Raw genomic sequence first — 27,331 nt, forward strand, 5'->3', positions numbered from 1 at the left:
GCCCTCCCTCCCTCCCTCCGGCCCTCGCTGCGCGCTCCGCGCTCTGGGCCGCGCCGCCGCCGCCCCCAGCCCTTTATAGCAGCAGCTGCTAGCGCCGGCGTCGCTTATTGGCTGCGGTAACCGAGCCCCGCCTCCTCACGGCGCCCGACGGCGCGGCAGGTGGAAGCGAGCGCGCGCTGGCCAGGACTTCGCACACACAGAAAGCACACACAACTTGGGGGCTCCAATACCCAGATTCAGGCCCTTCTGCCCTCGTGGATCTTACTTCCTGCGTTGGCGCCCCTTCTTGGGCGGGCTTTCGGCCTGGAAGACAGGAAGCGTCCCCCTCTGTCCAGTATCCCGGAGCTGGAGAAGCGGAGAGGGTGAGGAGGTAATGATGTCTCGATTGTACTGCCTTCAGAAGGTGCTGTCCACGTAGAAGACTGTAGAGGGACGAGGAACCAGGACTTCACTGAGCAGAGGCCTGGGTCTCCTGGGTCCCTCCCAGATTTGGGAGAACCACATGGAGGAAGGTGGGGGTAGCTGAAGACCTTTTCTGCCTGCAGAAAGAATTGGGGCCCTGTGGATTTTGAGCAGGATAGGTTCTCTAGAGTTCAAAGTGGGTGGGGAATGGACATACCACAGTCAGGGGCCCTGCTCCAAAGGGAGTGAAGAAGTTTGGGGCTCAGGCTTCTAGGCAAACCCCGCTGGTGTCCTACAGACCCGGGAAACCATCAGGCCCTTCTCAGACCCCATAAATTTCGGGTTGACGGTTTTGCCGTGTAAATGTTCTGGCTTCCGGGGCTCGTGATTGATCCGCTTGTGGAGTCCCACTCCCTCTCTGCTAGGGGGCGGACCTGGCCTTTCTCTCAGGCTATACGGGGTGGCGCAGTCTCCTTTGGAGCGCGAGTGCACGTTTTTGTCGGGGCGGCCGCCAGTCTCGAGGAGGTGTTCTCACTAGAGCACTTAGGGGCACCTTCGAGTGAGGCTTCAGCACCACAGACAGCGGTCCGACGGCCAGGTCCAGGGCTCTGCGGGCGGGGTAGCCCGGATCCCCTAACTTGAGAGTCGCAACCTAAATTCTACCCTCGTCCCTGCACGCCCTTTTAGGTTCCAGACTGTCCGAGAGCGCCATCAAACCCAAGGAAGAAAGCCTAATTTGACCAATCAGGGATGGCCCCCGAGAGGGCCAATTGAGGGAAGATGCCTTCGAGATTGAGCCAATGGAAGTGCGAGCAGCCGAGAGCGCGGCCACGCCGATGGAAAGGGAAGACCAATCGTAATAGCCCGCGCAGTCGGGGCGGTGGCGATGCGGGTCCCCGGCTGTCCCTATTTGGATTTGCCTGGGCTACCGACCTCGCTGGCGACCCCGGGCACCCCGACCAATGGCTTGTTCCCCGCCGCATGTTCCTCCTGGCTCCTGTCGGATCGGAAACTGTGCTTGTGCCGGGAAGGCTACTTCTGGGCGCGCAGAACCGGCTGCAGTTCCCATGGAAACTGCTGGCTCCCGGTTGTGCAGGGATAGCGAAGGGGGCTGAGCTTCGCGGGGAGGCTCGCGGGGGCGGCCCCAGCAGCCGGACTCGCTCATCCTCGCCGACTCATCCATCCCTGGCTGGGGTAGCTCCCGGTCCGAAGAATAAAATGAGGCCTAGCTGCGGCCCCGCCCCCACGAACTGGTGAGGAACCGGCGGGGCCAATCTGCGCGTGGCGCCACAGGGCTCCCCCGGGCACGTGCCCCGGCTCGCGGCTGCGGTCCCCGGAGTCACGTGGCTGCGGCCACCAGGGCCCACGCGGCTTGCGCGCCACCTGGCGGTCTCGTGGCCTGGAATCGCTCCCCATCCCTCTCCCTGACGGCCCGCATTGAGGAGGCGGCCGCCTCAGCATCCTCCTCTGGGAAATGGGGCCAAGACAGCCGCCCTGCCGCTGCCAAATCCCTCCCCACCCCCCGCGGTTTCCTGTTCCAGGAACACGCCGAGCCCAGCTCTACCTCGGGGCTTTGGCACTGGCTGTTCCTTCGGCTGGGCATTTGCCTCCTCCGGCTTCCTTCAGGGATGGAACCTTTATCATTCTGGTCTGTGCTCAAATGCCACCTCCCTAGAGAGCCCCCCAACGCCCCCCGACCACCAACCTAAGCAGCAGCCCCAGAAACTAATTATCATTCTACTTTCTGCGTGGCGCTTGTTACAGCTGTTGATGTTTAACTTAGGGGTTTACTGAACACCTCCCCAACTGGTCCCTGAGCTCTCCGAGTGAGGAATGAGTGTTCTCTGACGGAATTAAGAGAGGGAGTCAGATCCCGAGTCCTGAGAGATGTTCAATAGACTCCAGGGCCCCAACATTCCATCCCTGACCTTGTCAGAGGAGGGAGTGGACGGGCCTGCCAGGCCCAGGTAGCCGAGGCATAACGGAGTTTGACAGGAAAGGGTGCTGTCCGCTTCCGCCTTGCTCAGTAAAGGACCAGGTAGGAGACAGAGGGGCCCACCCACCTTCCCCCAATAGTCAAGCCTAGGGAAGAACATCTCCTTTCTTGCTCTTTAATCTCGCCCTTCTCTCTTGACACAGTTCCAGCAGTGCAACCCTAGGGGCCAGCTCCAGAAATCGGGCGGGGGTGGGGGACCTGCCCCGGGGGCCCAGCCCTAGAGCAGAGCAGGGGCGCCTCCTTCCGGCCCGCGGTCCGGGCGGCCCCCCGCGGATGTCCCGGCCCTGACAGGCCCGGGCATGGTGTCCAATCGGACGAATAAATAGGGGCGTTCAGTGGTCGGGGCGGATCAGGCGGGCTTGTGGTCCGGGTGGCTTTTGAGCGTGTGGAACTTGACGCTGTCCAGCTTCTCGAAGCGCTTCCCGCAGCGCTCGCACGTGAAGTTGTACTGCACCTCGGCCGTGTGCTTCTTCATGTGCCAGTTGAGCGATGCGCGCTGTCGGCACTGGTAGCCACAGATCTCGCACCTGGGGGAGAGCCCGCAGGAGGCATGGGGGGCGGGGGTCAGAGTGGACGGGCCGAAGAGCAGCACCGGGGAGGGGCCGCCTCGCCTGGGGGACTGGGCCCAACCACTAGGGCGGGGCCGGCCCAGAGAGGGGCGGGGCCACCTGGGGATACTCTGGAAACCCCAGAGGCGACGCTGGGGGCGTCACCCGCCTTAAGCCCTGCCCTGGGCGGGTCCTTCCTCCCAGCCCCTCGCGGAAGCCCGTCACTCACTGCAGAGGCGTCTCGCCAGTGTGCGTGCGCCGGTGTACCTCCAGGTGGTTCTTCCTCTTAAAGGACTTGCCGCAGGTTTCGCAGGTGAATTCACGGACACCTGAAGAAGACTATGATAACTAAGGCAGCTAAAATGAAGCGCAGCTACATCCTCGCAGGAGGCTCGGAGGCTGCCTAGGAAGGCGATTGGGCAGAGCAAGAATCTGAACTTGGATCCCTGAGGGGCACAAGACGCAAACTGCCAAGCCCGACTGGGCCTGAGTTTGACCCGAATATTGCACCTATTGGGGCGATTTCACATAAAAATCCAAAGTTCCAGCTTCTCAAAAAAGCTGAAGCCGTGCCCTCCCGCTGGGCATGTGGGGTGGCACCAGCGCTCCCCACGGACCTATATGCTATGACCTGGGTCAGGGAGGTGCTTGAGGCAGATGGAACAGAAATCCTGTCCCAAGTCCACTTCCCTACCCTGGTGGTTCAGTGTCCCTGTTCAGTCCTGAAACAGCTCCCACATAAGAATTGCTTGCCGAAGTGGGGAGCCCAGGGGCCAAGCTAGGGGAGAGACAGCCAGCCCCTGCCCAGCTACACATGACTTATGATAGCAGGTGTCCTTGTGACCATGCAGCTCCAGCTTACTGACCACTGGGGACATGCCCAGTGAACTGCTTTACTTCCACCACCTCACAGCAGCCCTTGTGGTGGACGTGGAGGAGGCTCTGCGAGAGGCAGCCCCGGGCCCAGGTTTCACCCTGCTCCCAGCCCTGGCTTCCAGGCCCAGGGCCCCCTGCCTGCAGCTCAAGCTGCCAGCCCGGCCTTGGGCCTGACCTGAGTGAATGATCATGTGCCGCCGCAGGTGGTTGGATAAATAGAACTTCTTGCCGCAGCCAGGATGAGGGCACACTTTGGTCTTCCCTTTCCGATGCACAAGGTTGACATGGTTCTGGGGGTGAGAGGGGCAGGAGTGGGTGCCACGGGCCCACCTTAGAGCTCTGCAGGGTGGGGACAGATGGGGGCTGGCTGGGTCTTGCCCTTGCCCTTGGGAGGGACTCCCAGATCCAAGCTGGGGCCCAGGGGCACAACTGGGATGAAAGGACAGCTTAACTGGGCACCTGCTCCAGCCAGGCTCTGGGCTGGGGCATCGGTCAGCCTCATCAGAACCATGTCAGAACCATGGAAGGGGCTGCCACCAGCCCAGCTTGTGGATGGGGAAACTGAGGCTCTGGAGGCTTAGTGGTTTGGTCTTGTCTTACAGGTGGGCAGTGTAGGACTGGAGTCCAGGGCTGTCAGCCCCACAGTGACTCTTTCTGTGCTGTTGAGCTGCCCCCAGAGCCTGGAGCAGGCAGCCCGCAAGCCATTCATTCCTTTGTTCTTTCATTCTTTAACTCACTGGCACAACTGCTCCGGCATGCAGCACCAGGCCTGGCACACAGAGGGGGCTCAATACATGCTTAATGAAAACATCCCTTGGCAAATTCAAAGTTCTCTTGGAGCCATGTCCTGCGCCAGGAGTGGGGTTGTGATGAAACCCTATCTCTGCTCTCAGGGCACCCTTCCAGACTCCAGAGGGCACACTGCAGGTATGTCCTGGTGGTGCAGTGAGTGATGGGGGCGAGGAGGGGAGTAGGGTGGGCTTCCTGGCAGAGGGGCAAACAGAGTTAAGCTTGGAGAGAAGGCATACTGAGCTGACAGCGTGGCCTGGGCAGAGGCGGGGAGAGTTCAGGTGCTAGAAGAGGGGGAGTGTGGGGGGAGCCCCTGGGACCAGGCAGGATACAGGGTGTGCAGAGGCAGTGGCTGGCTGAAGGAGGCAGGACAGGTGGGGCTGGAGAACAGGAGGGGAAGGCACAGAGGTGATGCCTGCCTCTCTGTAGTGAGGCTGAGATCAGCTGGCGCTGGGTGGGTGTGTGGGACACAGGCCAGTGGTACCTGGAGGCCTCGCCCCCATGAGCCACTGTGCCCAGACGCATTGCACATGTGTCTATCTGGGTGGGCGGCTCACCTGGAAGCTGCTGAGGGCCACGTAGACTTGGCTGCAGCCCTCGTAGGGGCAGTGGAACATCTCCAGCAGGCCATCGGCGTCCATCACCCGTGACCTCTTGCTCCGCCGCCTCCTAGAGGGAAAGGGGCCTGTGGCATTAGAGCTCCTGCACCAGGAGCCGCTCCTAGTCCCTGCCCCCACCCGCCCGCCCTGGCACCCACTTCTCGGGCTCCTTGGGGATCTCGTAGATGATGGCGGACATGTCGCTGCCCTCGAGCTCCTCCCCGTCAGCCTCGGCCTCAGGCTCGGTGCTCTCAGGCACCGTCGCAGCCAGCTCGGCCATCTCAGGGGCCACCAGCTCCTCCTTCTCCTCCTTCTTGAGCACGTACAGGTCCTCCTTCTCTGCGGGGGTAGACACAGAGTGAGTGCCCGCGGGGACTAAGGCTGTTGAGGAGCTCATTCTGGGGCCACTCCTTGCCCTCCCCTTGCCAGGTCCCAATGTGCCCCCCCTTCCAGCCCCCGGACTGGCATGGCCCCCCCAGACCTTTCTTGGTCTCAATGCCTGTCATGGCAGCAGGGTCCATGGTACTGGGTGGGCCACCCTCCGGCTCTGTCTGTGTGTAGGCAGCCACGCCCTCCATCATTGCACAGGGCACCTCATCGCCCAGGCCCCCTCCGGGGGCAGTGCTGCCGGCTGCCACGTTGAGGTGGATGCCCTCGGCTGTGAGGGCATCGTAGCCGGGGCCGGCGATGATGATCACCTGCGACCCGGGCACCATGCCTGGCATGGGACAGCTGGCCACCACCTCACCCAGTGCCTCCTGGGGCACGTTCTCAAAGAGGGTGCCGGGGCCCGGGCCCACTTGTACGGGCACGGGCACGCACACCACTGTCTCCAGGGCCTCCGGCCCGCTGCTGGCGGGGTTGGGGCATAGCGGAGTGCCCTGCTCGGCCAGGCTCTCCACGTGGTGGACGTCGAAGGGGATGTGCATGCCCTCCTGTGTGATGAGCCCACTGCTGCCTGCCGGGCTGGTGGGCGTGACTGCTGCCGTGGCCACTGTCGCCTTGGTTGGCTGGCCCTCTGGGGGCTCCTCGGAGTCAGAGCCAGAGCCAGAACTGGACGAGTCGGAGCTGCCGGCCACCAGGCCATTGCCCACTGTGGTGACAGAGGAGAAGGGATGGTTACCACAGTGTACCACAGCAGCAGCTGGTATCTGTTGAAGCCCCTCTGCCCCAGGGGCTGGGCACTGCGACTCCTCTGTAAGAGTGGTCAGCTCAGTCCCATGCCCTCCACTGCTGCCCCTGCATGCTGGGGTACTCCCCTGCCTCAGCCCCCAGGCCCACATTCAGGCTTCCTGGCCCCTCCCGGGGGCTCCTTCTCAGCCCTTTCTGTTCGTATGGGCCTGGCAAGCTCTCGCTGGGGCTTCTCCTCAGCTCTCCACTCACCCCAGCATATTGGCTGGGCTGGCTGTGTTAAACACCGCCCTCCTCCTGGACACCAGCCAGGTGTCCAACAATTGGATTCAGTTCTGACACCATCTGTCCGGAGACCGTGTCTGACCCCGCATGTTAAAGAGCTCAGTCCCACAAAACTGCCCCCACTTCAGATACCAGTCCCAAGTCCCGAATAACCCACACTTCCGGCTATAAAGCTGAGGTTCAGGCAGCCCTCTGCTCAGTTTCAATAATTTGCTAGAACAACTCACAAAACTCAAGAAAGTGATATGCTTCTGATTACAGTTTTATTAGAAAGGATACATCTCAGCATTTGCTGGATGGAAGAAAAACGCAGGGCAAGGTAATTGTGTGTGTGTGTGTGTGGGGGGGGGTGGTCTGTCATGGAGCTGCCAGGCTCTCTACAGACACACTCAGCACCTCAACATGTCCACTAACCTGGAAGCTCTCAGAACCTCACTGTTTAAAAGAGTTTTAAAAATTTTATGTATTTATGCATCGGCCGCACTGCAGGGCATGCAGGGTCTTAGTTCCCTGACCAGGGATGGAACTTGCGCCCCCTGCAGTAGAAGCACAGAGTCTCAACCACTGCACTGCCAGGGAATTCCCAAAAGTTTTTATAAGGAAATGGCTACCCATTCCAGTATTCTTGCCTGGAGAATCTCATGGATGGAGAAGCCTGGCAGGCTACAGTCCATGGGGTCACAAAGAGTCGGACATGACTGAGTGAAGTTCACTTTCTCCAGCCCTCATCTGCTTCTGGGGGCTGGGGGCGGGGCTGAGAGCTGCCATGGGTGACTGGCTCCCATCCTAAAGCTATCTAGGGGCTCCTCCCTGAGTCACTTCATTGGACTGTTCCCCAGGTGTGCAGCATGCAGGATCTTAATTCCTCAACCAAGGATCAAACTCATGCCCTCTGCAGTGGGATCAGAGGCCTAACCACTAGACTGCCAGGGAATTCCCCAGCAATAAAGTATGTTTAAATTAAGGAATGTACCTTTCTTTTCCCCTGCAATGCTATCGCACACTTAACAGATCACAGTTTAGTGTAAACATAACTTTTACATGCACTGGGAAACCAAAAAGCTCATGGGTCTCACTTTAGTTCGATATTTGCTTTATCGAGGTGGTCTGGAATCCAATCTGCAATGTCGCCGAGGTCTGCCTGCATCTATTTTTATTATAGTGCCATCTCTCCCCATAGCCTGGTGCCTCCAGTGGACAGTTCTCACCTGAGCCTCCTGCGGAGGGACAGACTGTCACGCCTCACTGCGTCCTCCACTGCTCTCTCTGGTGTGGGGGGGTCTTATGGGCGTCTCAGACTCTATTTCGAATTTCCCCTTAGAGAAAGGCTCAAAGATGTCCCTATCTAAGCCAGTGGCAGCTGTGCCTGTCCGGTTGCTCAGGCCAAAGTCCTGGGGCTCTCTTTGACTTCTCCCTTTCACACCCACTTCCAATCTGTCAGCAAAACCTGTTGGCCCTGCTTCCAAAATACATCTCCAGGCAGGCAGCTTCTCCTACCCCCATCCCGGAAATCATGGGCAGAGTCCCACCAGCCCAGAACATGCACTTCTTTCTCCTGGGTGCCCCTGCTCCCATCCTTGTCCCCCAGCAAGTCTGTCTTGTCCTTAGAGGTCAGAGGGAGCCTGTGAACACCTTGCTTAGGTCACCTCCCTTTCTAAGAATCTGCTCATTGCTTTCTGTGGAAAAGAGAGGCCAGCTGCTCAACAAACAACCCCCTCTCCCGCACCCGTCTCTTCCTCCTGACATCTGGTGGACTACATGTCCCAGCAGCCTTTGCTGTTAGGTGTGGCGATCCAGCTGAGTCCCAGTGGAACAAGAGTGGAAGTGAGCTGTGTCAGGTCACAGGATGTGGGGTGCATTTCTGTCAGCCTCTGGCCTTAACTCCTTTAATGCCCTTCCCAACTGACTTGACATAGCAGCCAAACTCTTTCATGGCCACACAGCCTGCAATCTGCCCCCGTCACCTCCTCTCCAGCCCCACTAACCTCCCTTCCATACCTGGGGATGCTGGGCAGGTTTCTGCCTCAGGACCTTTGCACTGGCCACTCACTCTGCCAAATCCTCTTTCTGCAGATGCCTGCGTGGGCTCCTCCCTCACCTCCATCACAACTTTCCTCAAGTGGTACTTCTTCAGGGATGCCTTGGACCACTTTGTCTCAAATTGCACCCTTTTCTCTCCTGTTTTCCCCCCAATACTTGCCACCTTCCACTGCACTCTAGGTTTTACTTGTTTATCTTGTTTACTATCTGCTTCTCTAGACGGTAAACTCCATAAAGATGGGGCGGTGGGGTGGTCCCTGTGCACAGGGTGCCAGCTGATTGGTCCACATTGAGCTCAAGTTTGTAAGAATGAGGGAACCCAAGACCAAGGCCGTGATGAAGGCCAAGGGGGCCAGGCATCTTATCCAGGCATTTGGTACCAATATCCACACGCAGGAAGAAATTGGGGACTGGACAGATGAATGACTGTCCCTTCAGTTACTCACTCAAGACACAGCTGGGGTATACTGTCTGGGTACTACACATCACATCTACACTCCCAGAGGGTCATGTGGCGAATACAGGCTCTGGAGGGGGATCCCAGTGCCCATTCCTCCACCTATGTAAAGTGAGTGTGCCTGCTAACCTCTTTGGGCCTGGGGCTAACTTGGCACCTACCCAGGGGGTGTCTGGGGGTATTTAAATGAGTAAATAGGACAATAGGGCTTACAGTAAGCAGCTCATCAGTGTTTCCCATCATAGTTATTATAGAATAATAATATTCCCTCACCCATCCTTGACTCATCCCCAGGCAGCAGCAGGCATAGGGTGGGGGGGATTCCCCCTCCTTTTTTTTCTTTTAAATAAATATTTATTTATTTGGCTGCACTGGGTCTTAGTTGCAGCACTCAGGATCTTGAGTTGTAGCATGTAGGAGCTAGTTCCCTGACCAGCAATCAAACCCAGGTCCCCAGCATTGGGAGCAAGGGAAGTCTTAGCTGCTGGACCACCAGGGAAGTCCCGATTGCCCCTTCTTCTAACACTCTGTAATCTTTAGGGTGAACTGAGCCCTGTGGCTCCACCCTGGAGAGGGCGAAGCTTCTTAGAGAGTTGGGGCCTGGCCAGGGCCTGTGCCTGGATCCCCAGTGACAATGTCCAGCTGTTAAGTGGACACTAGACTTCTTGCCAGTTAACAATGACATTAGTGACAGAATTGGCCGTGCACCCACCAGCATCCCTTGGTCCTGGTGGGAGGTCCGCCCTTGGCAGAGAGCTGGTAAGGGTGCTGTTGAGGGGCCAGGGCTGGCACAGGGACACAGCCACTCCCTCCCTCTCCCCCCTGGCCAGTGCTTACAGCAGACCTGGCCAATTGCTCCCAGCATTCATTCCTGAGAGCCCAGATCCAGAAGCCACTGGTGTCACAGTTGGGCTGGGCCGTCAAGGGACCCTTCTGGGTACCACCCCCAACCTAGCCAGACACAGAGCCAGATGGGCCAGTCACGTGATTCCCAGGAGCCTTGGTTTCCTCAACTGCTAATGATGGGGCAGTGGGGAGGGTCCAGGGTGGTTCAGGGCAGGGCCTGGCATCAGGGGGACAAGATGGCCATGGGGCTGGCTGCTCTCTGGGAGCCTGGCTGACACATCATGGGACAGCCGTTGGCCGGGGTGCCCACCCGGAACACCTCTCGCCCACGGCTTCCCCTTGGCCAGCTGGGATGCCACCTGCTCAGAGATGCCTGCCAGCCCTGGTGGCTGACCCCACCCTCAGCTCCAGCAGGGGGCCTGGCCGTGGGCCCCAGGTTCCTTTTGATGCCAAGGCCCTGAGGCAGGTGGGCAGCCCCTCACCAACCATAACGTCTCCTCTGCTCCCCCACCAGAGCCAACAGGGCCCTCCTAATCCTGAGCAGGCTGTGTGTGTGTGTGTGTGTGTGTGTGTGTGCGTGCGATGTGGGATGGCAGGTGAAGGACTGGGGCAGTGAGAGATGAGGGGGCGGGGCCAGTGGTGGGGGAGGGATAAAGGGATGAAAAGGGGAGTGAGATGGCGGAGAGACAGTGGAGGGGAAGAGGAAAAAGGCAGGAGATGATGTGGGGGGGGGGGCAGAGAGAGTGAGGATGAAATACAGAAAGATAAGAGGGGGAAGTGGGAACCGAGAAAGGTCAAGAGCAGAGAATGGGGCACAGGGAGAAGGCGAACAGGCTGAAGGGAGGGCAAGAGGGCGAGGTTCCTGAGAAAGAGCCGGAGGAAGTAAAGGAGAACAAAGAGGCCAGGAGAGGCCCAGCACCTGCCAGTCCCTCCAGCCGCTGAGCGGGGTTCCTGGATCCCAGCCCGCCTGCCCCTGACCTTGGGCACACTGCGCCACGCCCTGGTGGTCCCTTCGCAGAATGGACACCAGCTCTCGGGCTCTGTATGGACTCAAGGATGGTACAGTCACCCAGCACCAGGGCTGTGTTACTTGCTGTGAGGTCTGTGATGCTGGCCTGATGCTGGCAGGGCCCCAGGCCCCACAGGCCATGGTGCGCCCTCTCTGCTCCCCCAGCAGACCCACCTTTGTCACTCTCGGGGTCCGAGTCACTGAGCGGCTTCAGCGGGGAGTGCAGGTCTTGGAAGTAGCGGTGCCCGGCTTCACACTGCCACACAGCCGTGGTATACAAGCCGAAGGTGGGGTCCAGCTCAGCCAGGTGTGGCTCATAGGGGCAGCGGTGCTTGTGGTCCTCGTACCAGATCACCACGTTCTTCAGGCAGTTCACATTGCGTCGCCGCCCTGCGCATGCAGGCCCGGGGCAGCGTGAGGGGCAGTGCTGGCCCCCCAACCCTGCCCAGCAGCAGGGCCCAGAACCATCCTTGGCCTTATGGCTCCCATAAGAGGAGGTTAAGACACCCTCCTGAGTCCTGGCTGGGCCTGTCCCCAGTACACAGATGAGGAAACTGAGGCTCAGAAATATGAGACCTGCCCTGGAGACAACAGAGGCTGGCCAGGGACAGTCCTCACTGTTGGGCTCGAGTCTCATACACGACAAAGCCTGGTGCCTGGCAGGTGCGCGGCAACTGTCAGCTGCCGGTTATAGTTAGGATTGTCCTCATCAGCTCAGCGTCTCCCGCCTGCCCAGCTCAGTCGCTGCACCCTGGTCTCCCAGCTTTCACCTCTGCCCCTACCCACCACGGCCAACAGAAGGCACCTCTGAACACTTAGGCCAAGTCACCACCCTTCTCTGCTCATAATTTACCGGGGCTCCCATCTCACCGGCGGTAAAGGCCTCCCCAAGGTTTCCCAAGCCCTGCGTGTCCTGCCCCGTCACCTCCCGCCATCACCTCCTCCCACTGCTCCCCTGATCAGTCCACTCTAGGCTCAGGGCCTCCTCCCAGATCCTCACCTGCAGAAGTATGGTCCAGCCTTAGGGCTTCTGCAAGGGCTCTGCTCTCCTCCTCCAGACACCTACCCTGCCCCTCACCCTTGGAGCTGGACTGCCTGGGCTAAAATCCCAGCTCTGCCATTTCTCAGTAAGCAACTCAGCTTCTCTGAACCTCAGATTCCCCTTCTGGGCTGGGGGAGGATAATGGTCCTTTCCTGAGGGCTGCCAGAGGCAGGGAGTGATGACATCCATAGGGCCCAGGAGAGGTAATGGTACCTAAGATTCCTGTGATGATCCTAGTCCTGCAGCTGATGGGGAGGAAGGTGTGCCCTTGACTTTCCAGGCTGGGGGATGAAGAGGGGGTCTAGGAAAGGTTCTGGGGGCTAGGGTTGGTGCTGGTGCCACCAACCCAGTGATGATCATGGGGTATCACCAGCAGCCACCTCTCCCGCCCATCACTTGCCTCCTTATCTCCTTTGGGATTGGGAGTCACGGTCTTAGCTCAGCTTCTGCGTCGGAGCATGAGAAGGGGAAGGGGAGGGGCTCACTGCCATCAGACGGATGTCCCTGGACCACAGGCCCTCACCCTGCTGGACATGGCCTAAGACCCGCTGCCCCAGGGCTGGGGGTCTTGGTCAGGGGGTTGGGACCAGGAGCTCCAGCCTCTGTTCCAACAGTCCACACCTGGCTCCCCTTGAGCCAGGCACACCACAGGCCCTGTAGGCTGGGGCAGAGACAGTTCCCTCTGCTCTGCCTGGCTCCTCCCCGGCTGACTCCCACACACCCGGCAGGAGAGCAGAGGAGCGGACGGGACCCCTTGGGAGATACATGGACCTGGGTTTGCGGTCTGGCCTGGCCACTTTCTGGCTGTGCAGCCTGGGGCAGTGACTCAGCCTTTCTGGGTCAGATGGGGGCAATGAAAGCACTGCCGCTGGGCACAACACTGGTTCAGGTTGCCTCCGACCCTTCCTGGCCCCACTCCCACCCAAGCCCCAGGCTGGGTCAGGCCCCTGCTATAGGCCTCCTGGTGCCCCTACATCCCCACTCTAGGCCTGCTTGGCCTGCCCTCACCCTCCCCATCTTTCCCATGAGACTGTGGGCTCTGGGAGGGCAGGGCTGAGTCTGCCCCATCTCACATGGTACCTGGCATGCGTGGACCCTCCATAAACCATTGGCAAAGGAGTAGGGTGGGAACCAGCCACAGAGCCACTTACTCCCATCACCACCCCCACCCGGGCTGCAGCCCACTTACTTTTCTTCCGCTTTGGCTTTTTGGGGACTTGCTCCCAAGGCTTCCTGTAACAGAGAGGGGAGGCAGTGGGGAGTGACCTTGGGGACTGATGATGGGGAGACCCTAATCCTGCTCGCGTGGGGCTTCTGCTTCCTGGGCCTGGCCTGCTGCCCACGGCGACTTCACTTGGGCTCTGCTGCCCTGGCACATGGTCTACCATCATCACCCACCTCACAGAGTGGGAAACAGGCCCTCAGCGTGAGGCCGTCTGCCCAGGGTCCCCAGGCTGGGGAGAAGACTTATCAAGAGGGAGTTTATTCGGGGAGCCTGACCTAATCAGGGGAGACTTTAAAAGTGCACTGCTGGCTCAATGTTGAGGACTCTGCCTGTCGATGCAGGAGACACAGGTTCGAAACCTGGTCCAGGAAGATCCCACATGCCATGGAGCAAATAAGTCTGTGGCCACAACTACTGAGCCTGCACTCTAGAGCTCGGGAGCCACAACTACTGAGCCCATGTGCTGCAACTACTGAAGCCTGTGCACTCTGGAGTCTGTACTCTGCAACAAGAGAGGCCACTGCAGTGAGAAGCCCACACACCACAACTAGAGAGTAGTTCCCGCTCTCCACAACTAGAGAAAAACCCTTGAAGCAACCAAGACCCAGCATAGCCAAAAGTAAATGAGTAACACTAATAATAATAACAATAATAAATGCACTGCTGAAGCCAGAGACTGGAGACAGAGAGCAAGGGGCCTGTGAGGGGCCAGGACCTGAAAATGGCCCAGCAAGACTGCAGGAACCCCAGCTGTACAGCCCCGAGGAAATGGATTCTGCCAAAGCTCTGAGCAAGTTTAGAAGCAGGTCTCTCCCTGGGTGAGCCTCTAGGCAACAATGGCATATCAGGCTGATACTCTGATTTCAGCCTTGAGACTCTGAGCTGAGAATTCAGCTACAATGTGCCAGACACCTGACCTGCAGAATGTGAGATCATAAATCTGTGTACTTTTAAAGCCACTGAGTCTGTAGTCAGTTGCTACCCAATGGCACCGTCATAGACTTGACCTCAGACTGCCCCATCCAAGGTCCTGTACGTTCTGCCCCTGAGGCTGAACCAGAGTCCTGGGGAGACAGTCAGGCCCTAATGGCCTGCTAGACGAGGGTCCTGCCCAAAGGCCAGGCCATCGTGTCCACCTGCCTCCAGAGCTTTCCCCCGCCCTGCCTGGGTCCCCACACTGACTGTGTGCCCCAGTGGGCCATGGCCTGGGGGAGCCCAAAGGCGGGGGGAACCCCATGGTCTCCTATACCAGGATGGCCACCAGATCTGCCAAGCAGATTCCTGACCCCACGTGGGCCTCCCAGCTGCGGCCCAGCACAGGTTCTGAGATGCTTTAGAGCCATCTCTCCTGGACTGGCCAGGGCCTCCCTCCACCTTCCTGCCACTGTGCTTCAGGGTCTGCCCACCTGATTTAGACTGCTTCTCTGCTCTTCCTCATCTAAACCATAGCAGCAGGCTCTGGGACTGTGGGTGAGCAACCCTGCCTCCCCATGCCTCAGTTTGCCCATGTGTAGTGGGGCTCATAACAGTACCTTCCTTATGGGGTTGGCACGACTGACGTTATAGGCATTGTAAAGATCCTGGTAATTATTCACTCAGTAAATGGTGGTAATGGTCACATTGTTGTTTAATCGCTCAGTCATGTCCAATTCTTTTACAACCCCATGGACTCTAGCCTGCCAGGCTCCTCTATCCATGGGATTTCCCAGGCAAGAATACTGGCGTGGGTTGCCATATCCTCCTCCAGGGGATTGAACCCAAGTCTCCTGCATTGCAGGTGGATTCTTTACCACTGAACCACCTGGGAAGGCCAATGATGACCATTATGATTCTCAATATTGTCACAGAGCCAGGACCTGGGACACTGGTCTCCTTACTGTGGCTAGGACCACCCTCTTGCCACAAATATCCTGACAGCCGGTCTAGGGTCTCTCTTCAGCTCCAATGCCCACCCTCTCTGACCCTTGTCCAGCCTGATGACAGGTCTCAGCTCCCATACTCCACGTCTGGTCCCAGGACAGCTCCTCTGGGCTCCTCTATCTCTCCTGCCCAGGCTCTGCCCAGGAATCCGTGCCCCAGTGTCCCATCCCAGGAGCCTCTATGCCCTCCCATGGCCCTACCTCCCCTCCAAGGGGCCAGATTGGTTGCCTCAATTCTCACCCAAACCCAAATCTAAACACCCATGACCACTTCCACCCATTCATAGCCTCACCATGGCTGGGGTGCGGGGAACTTCACTTCGTGGTGGAGACAGGCTTGGTGTCACTCAGACCGGAGTTCAAGTCTCATCTTTGCTACTGACTGCCTATGTAATCTCAAGCAGGTTTTGTCCCCTTTGGACCTCAGTTTTCTTATCTGTGAAGTGGGGATAACTGCAGTGCCTCCCACACAGAATTGCCATGCAGGTTAAAGGAAGAAATACCCCTGAGTGTATTTTCTGGAATACTCATGTGTTGTGCCCCAAGGTCAGGTTTTGTCACACCACACACAGCCTGGGGTGTCTCAGTGCCCTGCCCCAGTCCTGCAGGCCCACACAGCTCCAGCTCAGTCAGACAAGCTTCTGTAAACACCACTTTCAGCTTAGGAACCTCCAGGGGCTCCCTCTGGCCAGTGGTTCTCAACTCCAGCTACACAGCTTCAGCTCTTCAGAAAAAATATAGGATCTGCACCTCTACCCAGACTAACTGAATCAGAAACTCCAACAGTTGCCACACTGGCCTGAAGTTGTATAAGCTCCTGGCATTTCCTGCCCTGCTCTTTCTTGGGCATATAAGCCAGTCTGCTACCCTGGGGAGGGAGTGAGTATAATTCAGCAGGTTCTGGTTGATTCCTGATCTGCAGAATCTCCTCTGAGAGAAACGTGTGAATGTATACAAGTGAAAACCAGGGCAGATCAGGGTTTTGTTGCAGCATTGCTTGCGATAGGAAATAAACATTGTAACAGCTAATATCCAGACAGCTCACTAAGTGCTGGGCACTGTTCTAAGCATTTGGGTGTAATTTAACTCATTTAATCATCACATCAACCTATAAGGCAGAAAGAGAAGAATTCCTTCCTTAAAGGTCATTTTTAACACCAAGGTTCCGTAAAGACCTCAGCCCTCCACCCGAACAGCTAACTTGGGGTTTCCTCTTCACCCGAGTCTCCCCGGGCAGAGGTGCTCCCCAAGAGCCAAGAGGTTGAGGGATTGTAAGGGGTCCTCTTGGAGTGTGCGGCCTTGGTTTCTGGGAGTGGGCCCCATGCAATGCCAGGTGGGTCACTGGAACCTCAGGACGGGTAGGGCTGGAAGGCCTGGGATGTTCAGTCACAGCCACAGGTTACACTGTGGAGGTTTAAGGGGATGAGGCCTTTGAGGTTTCTGGGGCCAGTGGGGACCTCGGAACCGTGAGGCTTCAGGGAGGCGGGGCCGCCCCTTCAGAGACCGGGCCGTTAGAATGCTTGGAGGTGGGTCCCATACCAGGATTGGGCAGCCAGAGCCCTAGGGGGCGGGGCCAAGGGCCCAGGAGGCGGTCGAGAGGCTGGACGCATCCTAGGATTGGGCAGTAAGAGAGACGGGAGGCGGGGCCGCGAGCCAGGCGCGTCCCAGGACCTGCAGTCGGAGACCCAGGCCGGCCGCCGGGGAGCCGGGCGGAGCTCACAGGTGCCAGGGGCGGGGCCTGGGGGCAAATGGGGCGGGGCCAGGCTCAGCGGGGATGGGGGCGTCTCCTCCCTCACTCCCTCCCACCCTCAGGCCGGGCCCCCTCACCCGTGGCGGCCGCTACGCTGGCCGCGCTCCAGCGAGATGAGGTAGGCGGCGAGCTTGGCGTCGCTCCAGCCGCTGCGGCGCCGCAGGTCCACCCAGGGCCCGTGCGCCTCGCCCAGGTACACGCGCCTCACGTCGTACTTCTTCCGGGACTCGAGCCGCCGCCGGGCCCGGTCCGATTCCGTGAGCCGCGGCCGGCCCCGTGCCTTGCGGCCCGCCGCGCCCTCCTCGGCGGCCGCCTCCCCGCCTGCTCCCGCCTCAGCCTCCGCCTCCGCCTCGGGCTCCGGCGCCCGCTCCGCCATCCCCCCCTCCCTGGTTACCAGCCTCCCCCGTTGTTAGGAGCCCGGCCGGAAGTGGCGCGCATGTTCCGCGCCGGCGGGAAACTTCTGATGGACTCTCACTGCCCCTCGGCGTCAAAAGGAGACCGAGAGCAGAAGCTGCGCATGCGCACAACAAACGCTTGCAACAACTCCCTCTTCTTAATCCCTTCTGTTAAACTTTTTAGTAAACAGAGGCGGAAGGGGTAGTTGAAGGTATGAGGCTGACTGGGGAGGAAACAGCGAAGAGAACCCGTAGACCCTCGGGGGGTAGGGGATTCTTCCTCTGTACCGTTATCCTGAATGCACTGCGGGGATGACAAGGTAGCTGTCAGTTCGGGAAAGCCCTTGAAAAGGCATGACATCAAGCATTAAAGGGGCAGGGACACCACACTGCCAGAGAGGAGGCAAGGCAGCCCCAAGCAGGAAGACTTTTATTTGCTGTACACGCAAAGGTCATCTCGTGCTTTCACCAGTCCATGGACTATGCTCTCGTGACCACGCAGGGTCAGCTCTGGCCCTGCTGTTGTCGCTGCTGACTGTCTTCTTCTTCTTCCTGGCCCTCGGGTGGGGGTGGGGGTGGCTCCTCCAGCTCTGAGGAGGATGCCAGGAGCTCCCCGGAGGACCCGGACAGGCGGAAGACCACCGGGATCCGGGCCAGGGCTGGGTTGGTCTCCTGAAGGCCCTGGATCCACTTGGCCAGCGTGGCCTGGTCATGGGCACCCGCCACGCATATGGCAAAGACAGGCCCTTCCTCCACTGTTGGGAGAGATAGGCCCTCAGTTTGTGCAGTGGGGACTGGCCCTCAGTTTATTCAGCCCCCTCATGCCCACACTCTTTAAGCTCCTTTTGCCTTTTGTGTATGTCCAAGCCTTTGCACACACAATCCCCTCCACCTAGCCTGCCCATTCCACGCTTCACCTGGGTGATGCCTCTTGATTCTTCAGGGTTCCACTGGAAATCCTCCTGATTCCCACCAGAGACTGAGTTGTGTACCTCCTCCCAGGGACCCCAAGAATGTAACATGTCTGTTCCACCACTGACCTGAGGGGAGGGACTGGACCTGTCCTGGTCATGCCCAGAAGCCAGCACAGGTATGTTCCACAGATGTTTGAAGGAGGAAGTGACAGAGGGCTGATAGGTCTAGAGCCCCTGAGTGGGAGTTTCATGCTTTTGTGTGTGTGTGTACCTGGGCCTCTGCTGGGTCTGCGGGGGTGAGTGTAACTGGACTAGGTCTTGGCCTGGCTCTCAGCCCTCCACTCCAGAGGCGGCACCCCATCCCGTGCAGTGTTCAGAATCCGACCTGTCCCGGTTTTTACCTTCATCAATGTCAAACTCGTAGTCATCCCAGCCGCTCCTCCCGTAGGCCAGGTCTAGCTGCATCGGGTAGTAGAGGTTCCACTCCTCTGGAATCTCCTCCACTTCCTGCCCCACGGAGGCGGTGCAGGCAGTCAGAGGCCCCGGGTCTTGAAGCTACCTGTGGCCTCTTCCCTGGTCCTTGACCTCCCTTCCCCCAATCCCCTCGTCCCCCTCCACACCTCTGAGCCAACTCACTCTTCCCACTGCCCTGACTTCCACTTTGGGCCCTCACCCGTTCCTCAGGGGGCAGCAAGTCAGCTCTGAGGATATGGTAGTAGACACATTTGTCTCGAAGCCACAGGGAGAAGGGGCCCTCAACGAAGATTGGGCGGGCTGGGTCATGGCGGGCCAGGGCGCTCTGCTGCTCAGGACTCTGGATCCCTGGTGTGGAGACACACACACATGGGGTGGGGGTGGGGGGTAGTTCTGGCTCAGGGGCTGTGCCCCAAGGCCCATAGAGCCCTCCCAGCAGGCTCAGTGAGAATGCAGCAACCCCTCCCTCCATGGGGCCTTACCTACGATATGGGTCTCTGTAGGATCCATTGTGTCAGGGGAGTCTTTCGGCAAAGGCATCTGTAAGGAAAGCAGGGGTGGACACTTGTGGCCCCCATAGCCCCTACGGGGGGGGGGGGGGCGGGGGAGAGAGAAATGGGGAAGGGGGATTCTAGTGAATTTTCAGGGCCCCTCTGAGGCCTAAATACTGGGCCTCCCACACATCAGTCAAGACCACCACCTTCTTGCTTCTCTCAGATTGAGCCAAAGCCACTGACCCTGGGGATGCTCACGAGGAGGGAACCCTGGAGCCAGCCCACCCGTGTGAAAATCCTGCCTCTGCCACTGTCTGCGTGACCTTGGATGCATCACTGAGAAGGGAGCTGCCATAGACCCCTCAAGGAAGAGGAAGGCCATGCCTGGAATACAGTGAGTGTGGGGAGGTGGGGTAGGAGTAGAGGTCCAGCTGGGCCAAGGGCCCTGGAATCTAGATAAGGCTCCACCAGGGAATCAGGGCCTGTTTTCCAGAATCACTTCAGTTCCTGAAGGGGGCCTGGCCCTGGGAAGGTGGACGAAAGTATGGCCAGGGGTGACTACCTGGTAGGTGGTGACCCTGGCGCTGAGATCAGGCTCCATGTGCCGCAGGGCCAAACTGGCCAGGTCTACAGGGTCCTGGGGCAGGTCCCGGGGCACGGGGAAAGGGTTGATATTCTTGAAGCGGGTGAACCACAGCTTCATGCGCACCAGCTTGAGCATGGGATAGCTTTTGCGGCCAAATATCTGCATGAGCAGGAACTCCGTCTCGTTGTTGGGCATCACCCCTGTGCCAGGCAGATGCAGGCAGAGCCTCAGGGAGGGAGAAGAGGGAAGGGATGACAGGACAGAGAGAGATGACAGAGATGGAGGGTGGGTGGGCAGAGGTGGACTCCAGATTGAGAGGCAGAGAGGAGAGGTCAGAGCCGAGGAACCACGGAGTGGGTAGAGGGCAGAGACATGGGAGAGGGAGGCAGCCCCTGGCCCCACTCCAGCCTGCGGGCCTCACCGTGGTTCTCCATCTGCTCCAGGACTGCAATCCCGCACTCCTGCTGCCGTGGGTAGTGGAGGAAGATGCTGTGGAAGATGTTGCGAGGCCGGAAGACCTCTTTGGGGAAGACATCAAGGAGCAGGTTGTAGACAGACAGGTCCCTCTCGACACCGTACTCTCGCATCTTGCGCAGGGCCAGGTAGATGAAGTCCACGTGGCCGCGCTTGTGCACGTTGTACTGGGCGAAGTTCTGCACTGCCCGCACGAAGTTCGCCTTGTCTCGTGTTCCATCCAGCGCCGGCCTAAACAGCTCCTCGTGGACTGCCAGGGCCTTGACGGGCTGCCTGGGGGGCTCAGGTGGCCGTGGGACCAGCGACGAGTCAGGGTTGTGGGCAGCTGCACTGCAGCGGAGGCCCCGTGGGGCCTGGGGTGGCACCTGCGGATGGGGAACCACCGCTGGAACCTGGCGCCTCCTGGTGCCCTGCCCAGCCAACTCTTTGCTGGGAAAGGTGCCAGCGGGCATCCCTAATGGCCTCCAAAGAACTGTGGTGCCCTGGTTACAGACCCATGACCAGGCGCCATCACAAAGTTATCAGTTACCATAGCCAGACCGCTATGGTAACATCCCAGTGGAGGCAGTGTTCACCACGGAGATGAACAAACACCCTCTGACACAGCAATCTTGCATCTGGTATTTAAATACGACCGCTCTAAACATATCTGCCTCAGATGACATTTGTGCATCGGCGGCATCAGTAGAAATGGACCAAATATGCACCAGCAAGGAAAAAATTAAGTAAGTGGCTATGTGCCTGGACAAGGAGCACCCACCGCTGTAAGACACATGGAGGAAGTGTCCTGTGACCAGGAGTGAGCTCCAAAGTATAACATTAAATGAAAAAAAGGAAAGTGTGAAACAGTGTGTACAGTAGCATCCCATTTGTGTTAAAAAACAAAAGCTGATATATATATTTGGTCCTCACTATTTGCAGATTCCATGTTTGAGAATTTGCCTACTTGCTAAAATTCATTTGTAATTTGTAATTCAAAAGCTAATGCTCAAGGCGTTTTCTGGCCATTTGCAGACACATGTAGTTGAGTTGCCCACCACCTATATTCCCAGCTAAAGTGGAACAAGAGGAGTCTTTGCCTTCTTGTCTCAGCTCCCTTGTGGTCAACAAGTGTCCTTTTACTTTTTTTCGGTTGTGCTGTATGGCTTGAGGGAACTAATTGCCCAACCAGGGATAGAACCTGGGCCCTGGCAGTAGGTGAGTCCTAATCATTGGACCTCCAGGGAAGTCCCTTATGGAACAGTCTTCTGTTCCAGGCATTGTGGAGCACTTCTGAGAGTGAGGCTCATTTAATCTTTCCAACTGTCCATCAAAGGAGTGCCTCTTCGTGTATCCACTTTACAGAAGAGGAAGCTGAAGCCCAAGGAGATGACACAAGATGCCTGGTGTCATGAAGCTGCACAGCAGAAGAGCTGAGACTGGAGCCCTCAGTCCTACTGCAGCCAGTAACCACCCCATATCCTGCTTAGGTGGGATTAAAAAAAGCACTCAGCTAAAGTGAAAGTGTAGGCCCTGCTACAGGTGATATAAGCATAGAGCAAGAAGCAGAAAAGCAAATTCTAGAATGCCCCAAAGAACGGGAAGACACTACAAATGAGATGATGCAAATGAAAAGCTTAACTCAGGGTCTGGGCCACCAGAAGTGTTCAATAAGGGAGCTATTAATACTGTCACCATCATCTTCATCTTTGTTATAATTTATGGTCATCATCACTTAGGGTAAGGGAAGGAAATTCGATTTTCTGCTCACATCTTTACAAGTAAACGCAGGAGCTAACCAGAGTCACCACCCAACCCACTTACCTCAGACCTTCTTAGTTTTAAATTCAAGACCTTCACCCATGGGGACACCAACACTTTTTTAAAAAAAATACGTATTGATTTATTTGGCTGCGTCAGGTCTTAGTTGAAGCATGCGGGATCTTTCGTTGTGGCCCATTAACTCTCTAGTGGCATGCCAGCTTAGTTGCCTTGGGGCATGTGGAATCTTCCCAGACCAAGAATGGAACCCACATCCCCTGCATTGTAAGGCAGATTCTTCACCACTGGACCAGCAGGGAAGTTCACCAACACTTCTTAAAATGAGTGAGAGACATGGGAGCTCCCTGGTGGAATAGTGGTTAGGATTCAGCACTGTCACTGCCGGGGACAGGGAACTGAGATCCTGCAAGCCATGTCGTACAGCCAAAAAAAAAAGAAAAAAGAGTAAGAGGGGCTTCCTGGATAGCTCAGTAGGTAAAGAATCCATCTGCAATGCAGGAGACCCCAGTTTGTTCCCTGGGTCAGGAAGATCCCTTGGAGAAGGCAGAGGCTAGCCACTCCAGTATTCTTGGGCATCCCTGGTGGCTCAGAGGGTAAAGAATCTGCTTGCAATGCAGGAGACCCAGGTTTGATCCCTGGGTTGGGAAGATCCCCTGGAGGAGGGCATGGCAACCCACTCTAGTATTCTTGCCTGAAGAGTCCCATGGACAGAGGAGCCTGGCAGGCTACAGCCCGTGGGGTCCCAAAGAATCAGGTACAGCTGAGTGACTAAGCACAATGAGTAAGAGACATTCAACTAGCACCCAGGGCAGACAGACCAGCCAGACCTGGCCCCACAAACTCCCCTCCTTCTCCCCTCTCCCCTCCGCTCTTCAAGCTGGCTTCACTGGGTGAACAGTGAGGGCTTGGGAGCAGATCCCAGGCCTGCCTGTCTCTTCCTCCTCCCGCCCCCCCAAGACTAGCGGGTACCTGAGAGAAGGGGGCTCCTGTGAGGGCAGTGCTGCAGATGCCCCCCCAGCCCCGAGAGAGGCCCCGGGCCAGCAGGATGGCTTGGGCCCAGCTCATGCCTTTGCCTGTCGGACAACCACCTGGCAAGAGAAAAGAGACAGCATCAGTCTGGCAGCCCACCCGCTGAAGGCGATGAGACCTCTCTCCTGGGCAGAGGCCATGTCCCTGAGAGCATGGCTAACGCACTGGCTCCACTGGTCTCTTCATCGACAAAGTGGAGCAGGAGTGATGATTACAATTGGGGTCCCTGTTCTTCTGGACCAGATCCCTTACTGTCTGGTGGAATTTGCTTCTGCATTGGTTCCCCTCCCTGCCAGATCATTCTGTTTTATTTAATACCTTTATTTGCATGCCATAGAGTTGACCCTTAGTATAAAACTGAATGTGGTTTCAGTAGCTGACCCTTGAACAACACTGGGTTGAACTGCATGGGTCCACTTATAGGCTGACATCTTTCTTTCTTTTTCATATTTATTTTTGTGGGACTCCCCTGGCAGTCCAGTGGTTAAGATTTCACCTTCCAATTCTGAGGGTGCAGGTTTGATCCCTAGTTGGGGAGCTAACATACCACATGCCCAAGATTCCAGGTGCCTCATGGGCAAAAAGCCAAAAACATAAAAATAGAAATATACCATAACAAATTCAATAAAGACTTTTATATATATATAGGCTGTGCTGAATCTAAGCTGTGGCACACAGGATCTAGTTCCCCAACCAGGGACTGAATCTGGGCCCCCTGCTTTGGGAGCACAGTCTTACCCACTGGATCACCAGGGATGTCCCTGATTTTTTTTCAATATATACATACTACAGTATATAGCATGACCTGTGGTTGGTTCAATCTAAGGATGTGGAACCATGGTTACGAAGGGCCAATTGTAAAATTACATTTGGATTTTACCTTGTGCAGAGGGTTGGCCCCCCTAACCACTACATTGTTTGAGGGTCGATTGTATATTCACAGAATTGTGCAGCCATCACTAAATCTATTTTTCGAACATGCTTGTCACTCCCGTTCCCACCCCCCCCAAAAAGAATCCTATATCCATTAGCAGTCATTCACTCAACCCTAGGCAACCCCTAATCTACTGTGTCCTCTGGGAATTTCATGGAGCTTCCCTTGTAACCTAAATGTAAAGAATCTGCCTGAAATGCAGGAGGCCTGGGTTCAATTTCTGGGTCAGGAAGACCCCCTGGAGAAGGTAATGGCTACCCACTCCAGTATTCTTGCCTGGAGAATTTCATATTATTGGAATCATATATAATATGTGCTCTTTTGTGACTGTTCTTTCACTTAACATGTTTTCAAGGTTTATTCATATTGTAACATCTAACAGACTTCCTTTCAACTGCCAAAAAAAAAAAAAAATGTTCACGATATGGATTTAACCACATTTTATTTACCCATTCATCAACCAAGGAACATTTGGGCTTCTTCCCACTTTTTGACTATTATGACTGCTGCTGCTATGAACACTTGTGTAGTTTTCGTGTGAACACATATTTACACTTCTCTTGGGTATATACTTAGAATCAAGTTGCCGGGACATATGGTAACTCTATGTTTAATCATTTGAGGGACTGCCAAAGTGTCTTCCAAAGCGACTGCACCACTTTACATCCCCACCAGCAGTGTATCCCAACCAGCAATGTATAAGGGTTCCAGTTTCTCTGCCTTCTTGCCAATACTTGTTGCCGTCGGCCTTTTTGATTATAGACATCATCCTAGTGGGTGTGAAGTAGCATCTCATTGTGGTTTTGATTTGCATTTCCCTAAAAACTAGTAGGAGAAGGCAATGGCACCCCACTCCGGTACTCTTGCCTGGAAAACCCCATGGACGGAGGAGCCTGGTAGGCTGCAGTCCATGGGGTCGCTAGAAATTGGACACGACTGAGCGACTTCACTTTCACGCATTGGTGAAGGAAATGGCAACCCACTCCAGTGTTCTTTTTTTTTTTTTCACTCCAGTGTTCTTGCCTGGAGAATCTCAGGGACGGCGGAGTCTTGTGGGCTGCCTTCTATGGGATCGCACAGAGTTGGACACGACTGAAGCGACTTAGCAGCAGCAAAAACTAGTAATGGTTGAGCATCTTTTCATGGGCTTACTATCCATTCTGTATCTTTTTCAGAGAAATGTCTATTTAGATTCTTTCTCCATTTGAAAATTAGGCTATTTATCTTTTTTTTTTTTTTTTTTTACTATTGAGTGGTTTTATTGACTTGTTCATATTCTGGATCAGTTCAGTTCAGTCACTCAGACCTTTATGGTTCACAACTACTTTTTCCTGTTCTTTGAGTTGTCTTTTCACTTTCACGTTATTACTTGCAGCACAATTTGTTGTTGTTTAAATAAGAGGTTTAGAACAGGAAAGGCTCTTAGGAAATGTTTTTTGAGTGTTAGTTGATATTACTATTGTGCCTGTGTGTGTGTGCTCATTCATGTCTGACTCTTTGCAACTTCATAGACTATAGCCCATCAGGTTCCACTGTTCATGGGATTTCCCAGGCAAGAATACTGAAGTGGGTTGCCCTTTCCTTCTCCAGCAGCACACGGTTTTAATTCCAACAAAGTCCAGTCTTCTGTTTTTCTTTTATAGCCGTGCTTTTGATGTTGTATCCAAAAAAAACCATTGCCTGGTTCAAGGTCATGAAGATTTACTCCGATGTTTTCTTCTAGGAGTTTTAGTTCTTACATTTAAATCTTTGATCCACTTTGAATTAATTTTTCTAAATGGTTGGTATGAGGAAGGGGTTCACTTCATATGGATATCCAGTTGTCCTAATACTATTTGTTGAAGAGACTATTTTTTTCTCCCTGTTACTCTTGTTGAAAATCAACTGACCATAAATGTAAGGGTTTACTTCTGGCTCTCAGTTCTGTCCTATTGATCAGTATGTTGAGCAGTACCACACTGTTGTGATTATTGTAGCTTTGTAAGTTATGAAATTGGGAAGTGTTAAGTCCTAAAACTTTGTTCTTCTTTTACAGTATTATTTGGCTATTCTGCATCCTTCATTGTCACATATAAATTTAAGAATCATCAGTCAATTTCTGGGAGAAAAAAAAAAGTTCAGATTCTGATAGGGATTGTGTTGAATCTGTAGATCAATTTGGGAAATAAAGAGTTGGACACAACTGAATGACTGAACTGACTGAATAATATTAAGATTTCTGATCCATGAACATGGGATACCTTTCCATTTATTTGTTGTTGTTGGTTTAGTCGCTAAGTTGTGATCGACTCTTCTGAGACCCCATAGACTATAGTCTGCCAGGCTCCTCTGACCATGGGATTTTCCAGGCAAGAATACCGGAGTGGGTTTCCTTCGACAGAGGCTCTTCCTGACCCAGAGATGGAACCTGCATCTCTTGCATTGGCAGGCGGATTCTTTACCATTGAGCCACCAGGGAAGCCCTCTGTTTATTTAGATCTTCTTTAATTTCTCTCAAAAATGTTTTACAGTTTCCAGTGTAGAAGCCCTTTACTTCTTTTGTTAAGTTTATTTGTATCTTATTCTTTATGAAGCTATTGTGAAATTTCATTTACACATTGTTCATTGCTAGTGTATAGAAACACAGTTTATTTTTTATATGTTGATCCTGTATCTTGCAACCTTGCTGAACTTGCATTAATCCTAATATATGTGTGTATATATATATATATATATATATATATTTATTTTTTTTTTAATTGGATTCCCTAGGATTTTCTACATCCAAGATCATGTTATCTGGAAAGAGAGATAGCTTTATATCTTCTTTTCTAATCTGGATGCATTTTATTTCTCTTTTTTGCCCAGGTGTCCTGGCTGAACCTCGAGTGCAAAGGTGAATAGAAGTGGCCAGAGTGCACGTCCTTGTCTTGTTCCTGGGGTTAGGGGGAAAGCATCCAGTCTTTCGTCATTAACTATGATGTCAGCCATTGGATTGTCCACCGATGACTTACTGGGTTGAGGACATTCCTTTCTATTACTAGACGCTGAGTATTTTTATCAGAAAGGGCATTCATTATATTTTGTCAAATGATTTTGCAATTATTGAACTCATGTGAATTTTGTCCTTTAGTCTATTAATATCATGTATTACATTAATTTTCAACTGTTAAATTCATATTGCATTTCTCTGATAAATTCCACTTGGTCATGCTGTTTAATTCTTTTTATTTGCTGCTAGATTGGGATGCAAGTATTTTGTTGAGGACTTTTGCATTCATATTCATAAGAGAACCTGGGCTAGAGTTTTCATTTCATGTCGTATCTGTTTGCTTTGGTATCAGGGTGATGTTGGTCTCATAAAATGAGCTGGAAAG

General features: G+C 55.2%; 2 protein-coding genes and 2 long non-coding RNA genes across 9 annotated transcripts; 2 read left to right on the forward strand and 2 right to left on the reverse strand.

The window, feature by feature from the left end:
• Positions 1 to 15: 15 nt before the first annotated feature.
• Positions 16 to 2,646, forward strand: LOC139034233 (uncharacterized). The gene is made up of 2 exons (XR_011486659.1): positions 16 to 370; positions 1,090 to 2,646. It is a non-coding gene; the product is annotated as an uncharacterized lncRNA (long non-coding RNA).
• On the reverse strand, positions 2,500 to 17,290 carry ZNF653 (zinc finger protein 653). The gene is made up of 9 exons (XM_020894312.2): positions 16,992 to 17,290; positions 13,210 to 13,253; positions 11,153 to 11,368; positions 5,692 to 6,303; positions 5,369 to 5,549; positions 5,169 to 5,280; positions 3,998 to 4,112; positions 3,176 to 3,275; positions 2,500 to 2,925 (listed from the first exon to the last, which is right to left on the reverse strand). Exons 1-9 carry the CDS (start codon positions 17,288 to 17,290, stop codon positions 2,748 to 2,750), a joined length of 1,857 nt encoding a protein of 618 aa, XP_020749971.1. The 3' UTR covers positions 2,500 to 2,747.
• LOC110137729 (uncharacterized) lies at positions 16,750 to 27,331 on the forward strand. Of its 6 annotated transcripts, none has more exons than XR_011486650.1 (5): positions 16,750 to 16,886; positions 18,253 to 18,399; positions 19,415 to 19,585; positions 20,221 to 25,096; positions 26,823 to 27,331. It is a non-coding gene; the product is annotated as an uncharacterized lncRNA (long non-coding RNA). The 6 variants fall into 6 exon arrangements; XR_011486654.1 differs by having other exon boundaries at positions 18,312 to 18,399; XR_011486653.1 differs by having other exon boundaries at positions 16,777 to 16,886; positions 20,221 to 20,976.
• On the reverse strand, positions 17,700 to 23,077 carry ECSIT (ECSIT signaling integrator). Its single transcript, XM_020894315.2, has 7 exons — positions 22,982 to 23,077; positions 20,199 to 20,616; positions 19,754 to 19,977; positions 19,180 to 19,237; positions 18,897 to 19,045; positions 18,625 to 18,730; positions 17,700 to 18,064 (listed from the first exon to the last, which is right to left on the reverse strand). Exons 1-7 carry the CDS (start codon positions 23,075 to 23,077, stop codon positions 17,814 to 17,816), a joined length of 1,302 nt encoding a protein of 433 aa, XP_020749974.1. The 3' UTR covers positions 17,700 to 17,813.

Source organism: Odocoileus virginianus, chromosome 3, assembly GCF_023699985.2.
Source record: "Odocoileus virginianus isolate 20LAN1187 ecotype Illinois chromosome 3, Ovbor_1.2, whole genome shotgun sequence".
NCBI lineage: Eukaryota > Metazoa > Chordata > Mammalia > Artiodactyla > Cervidae > Odocoileus > Odocoileus virginianus.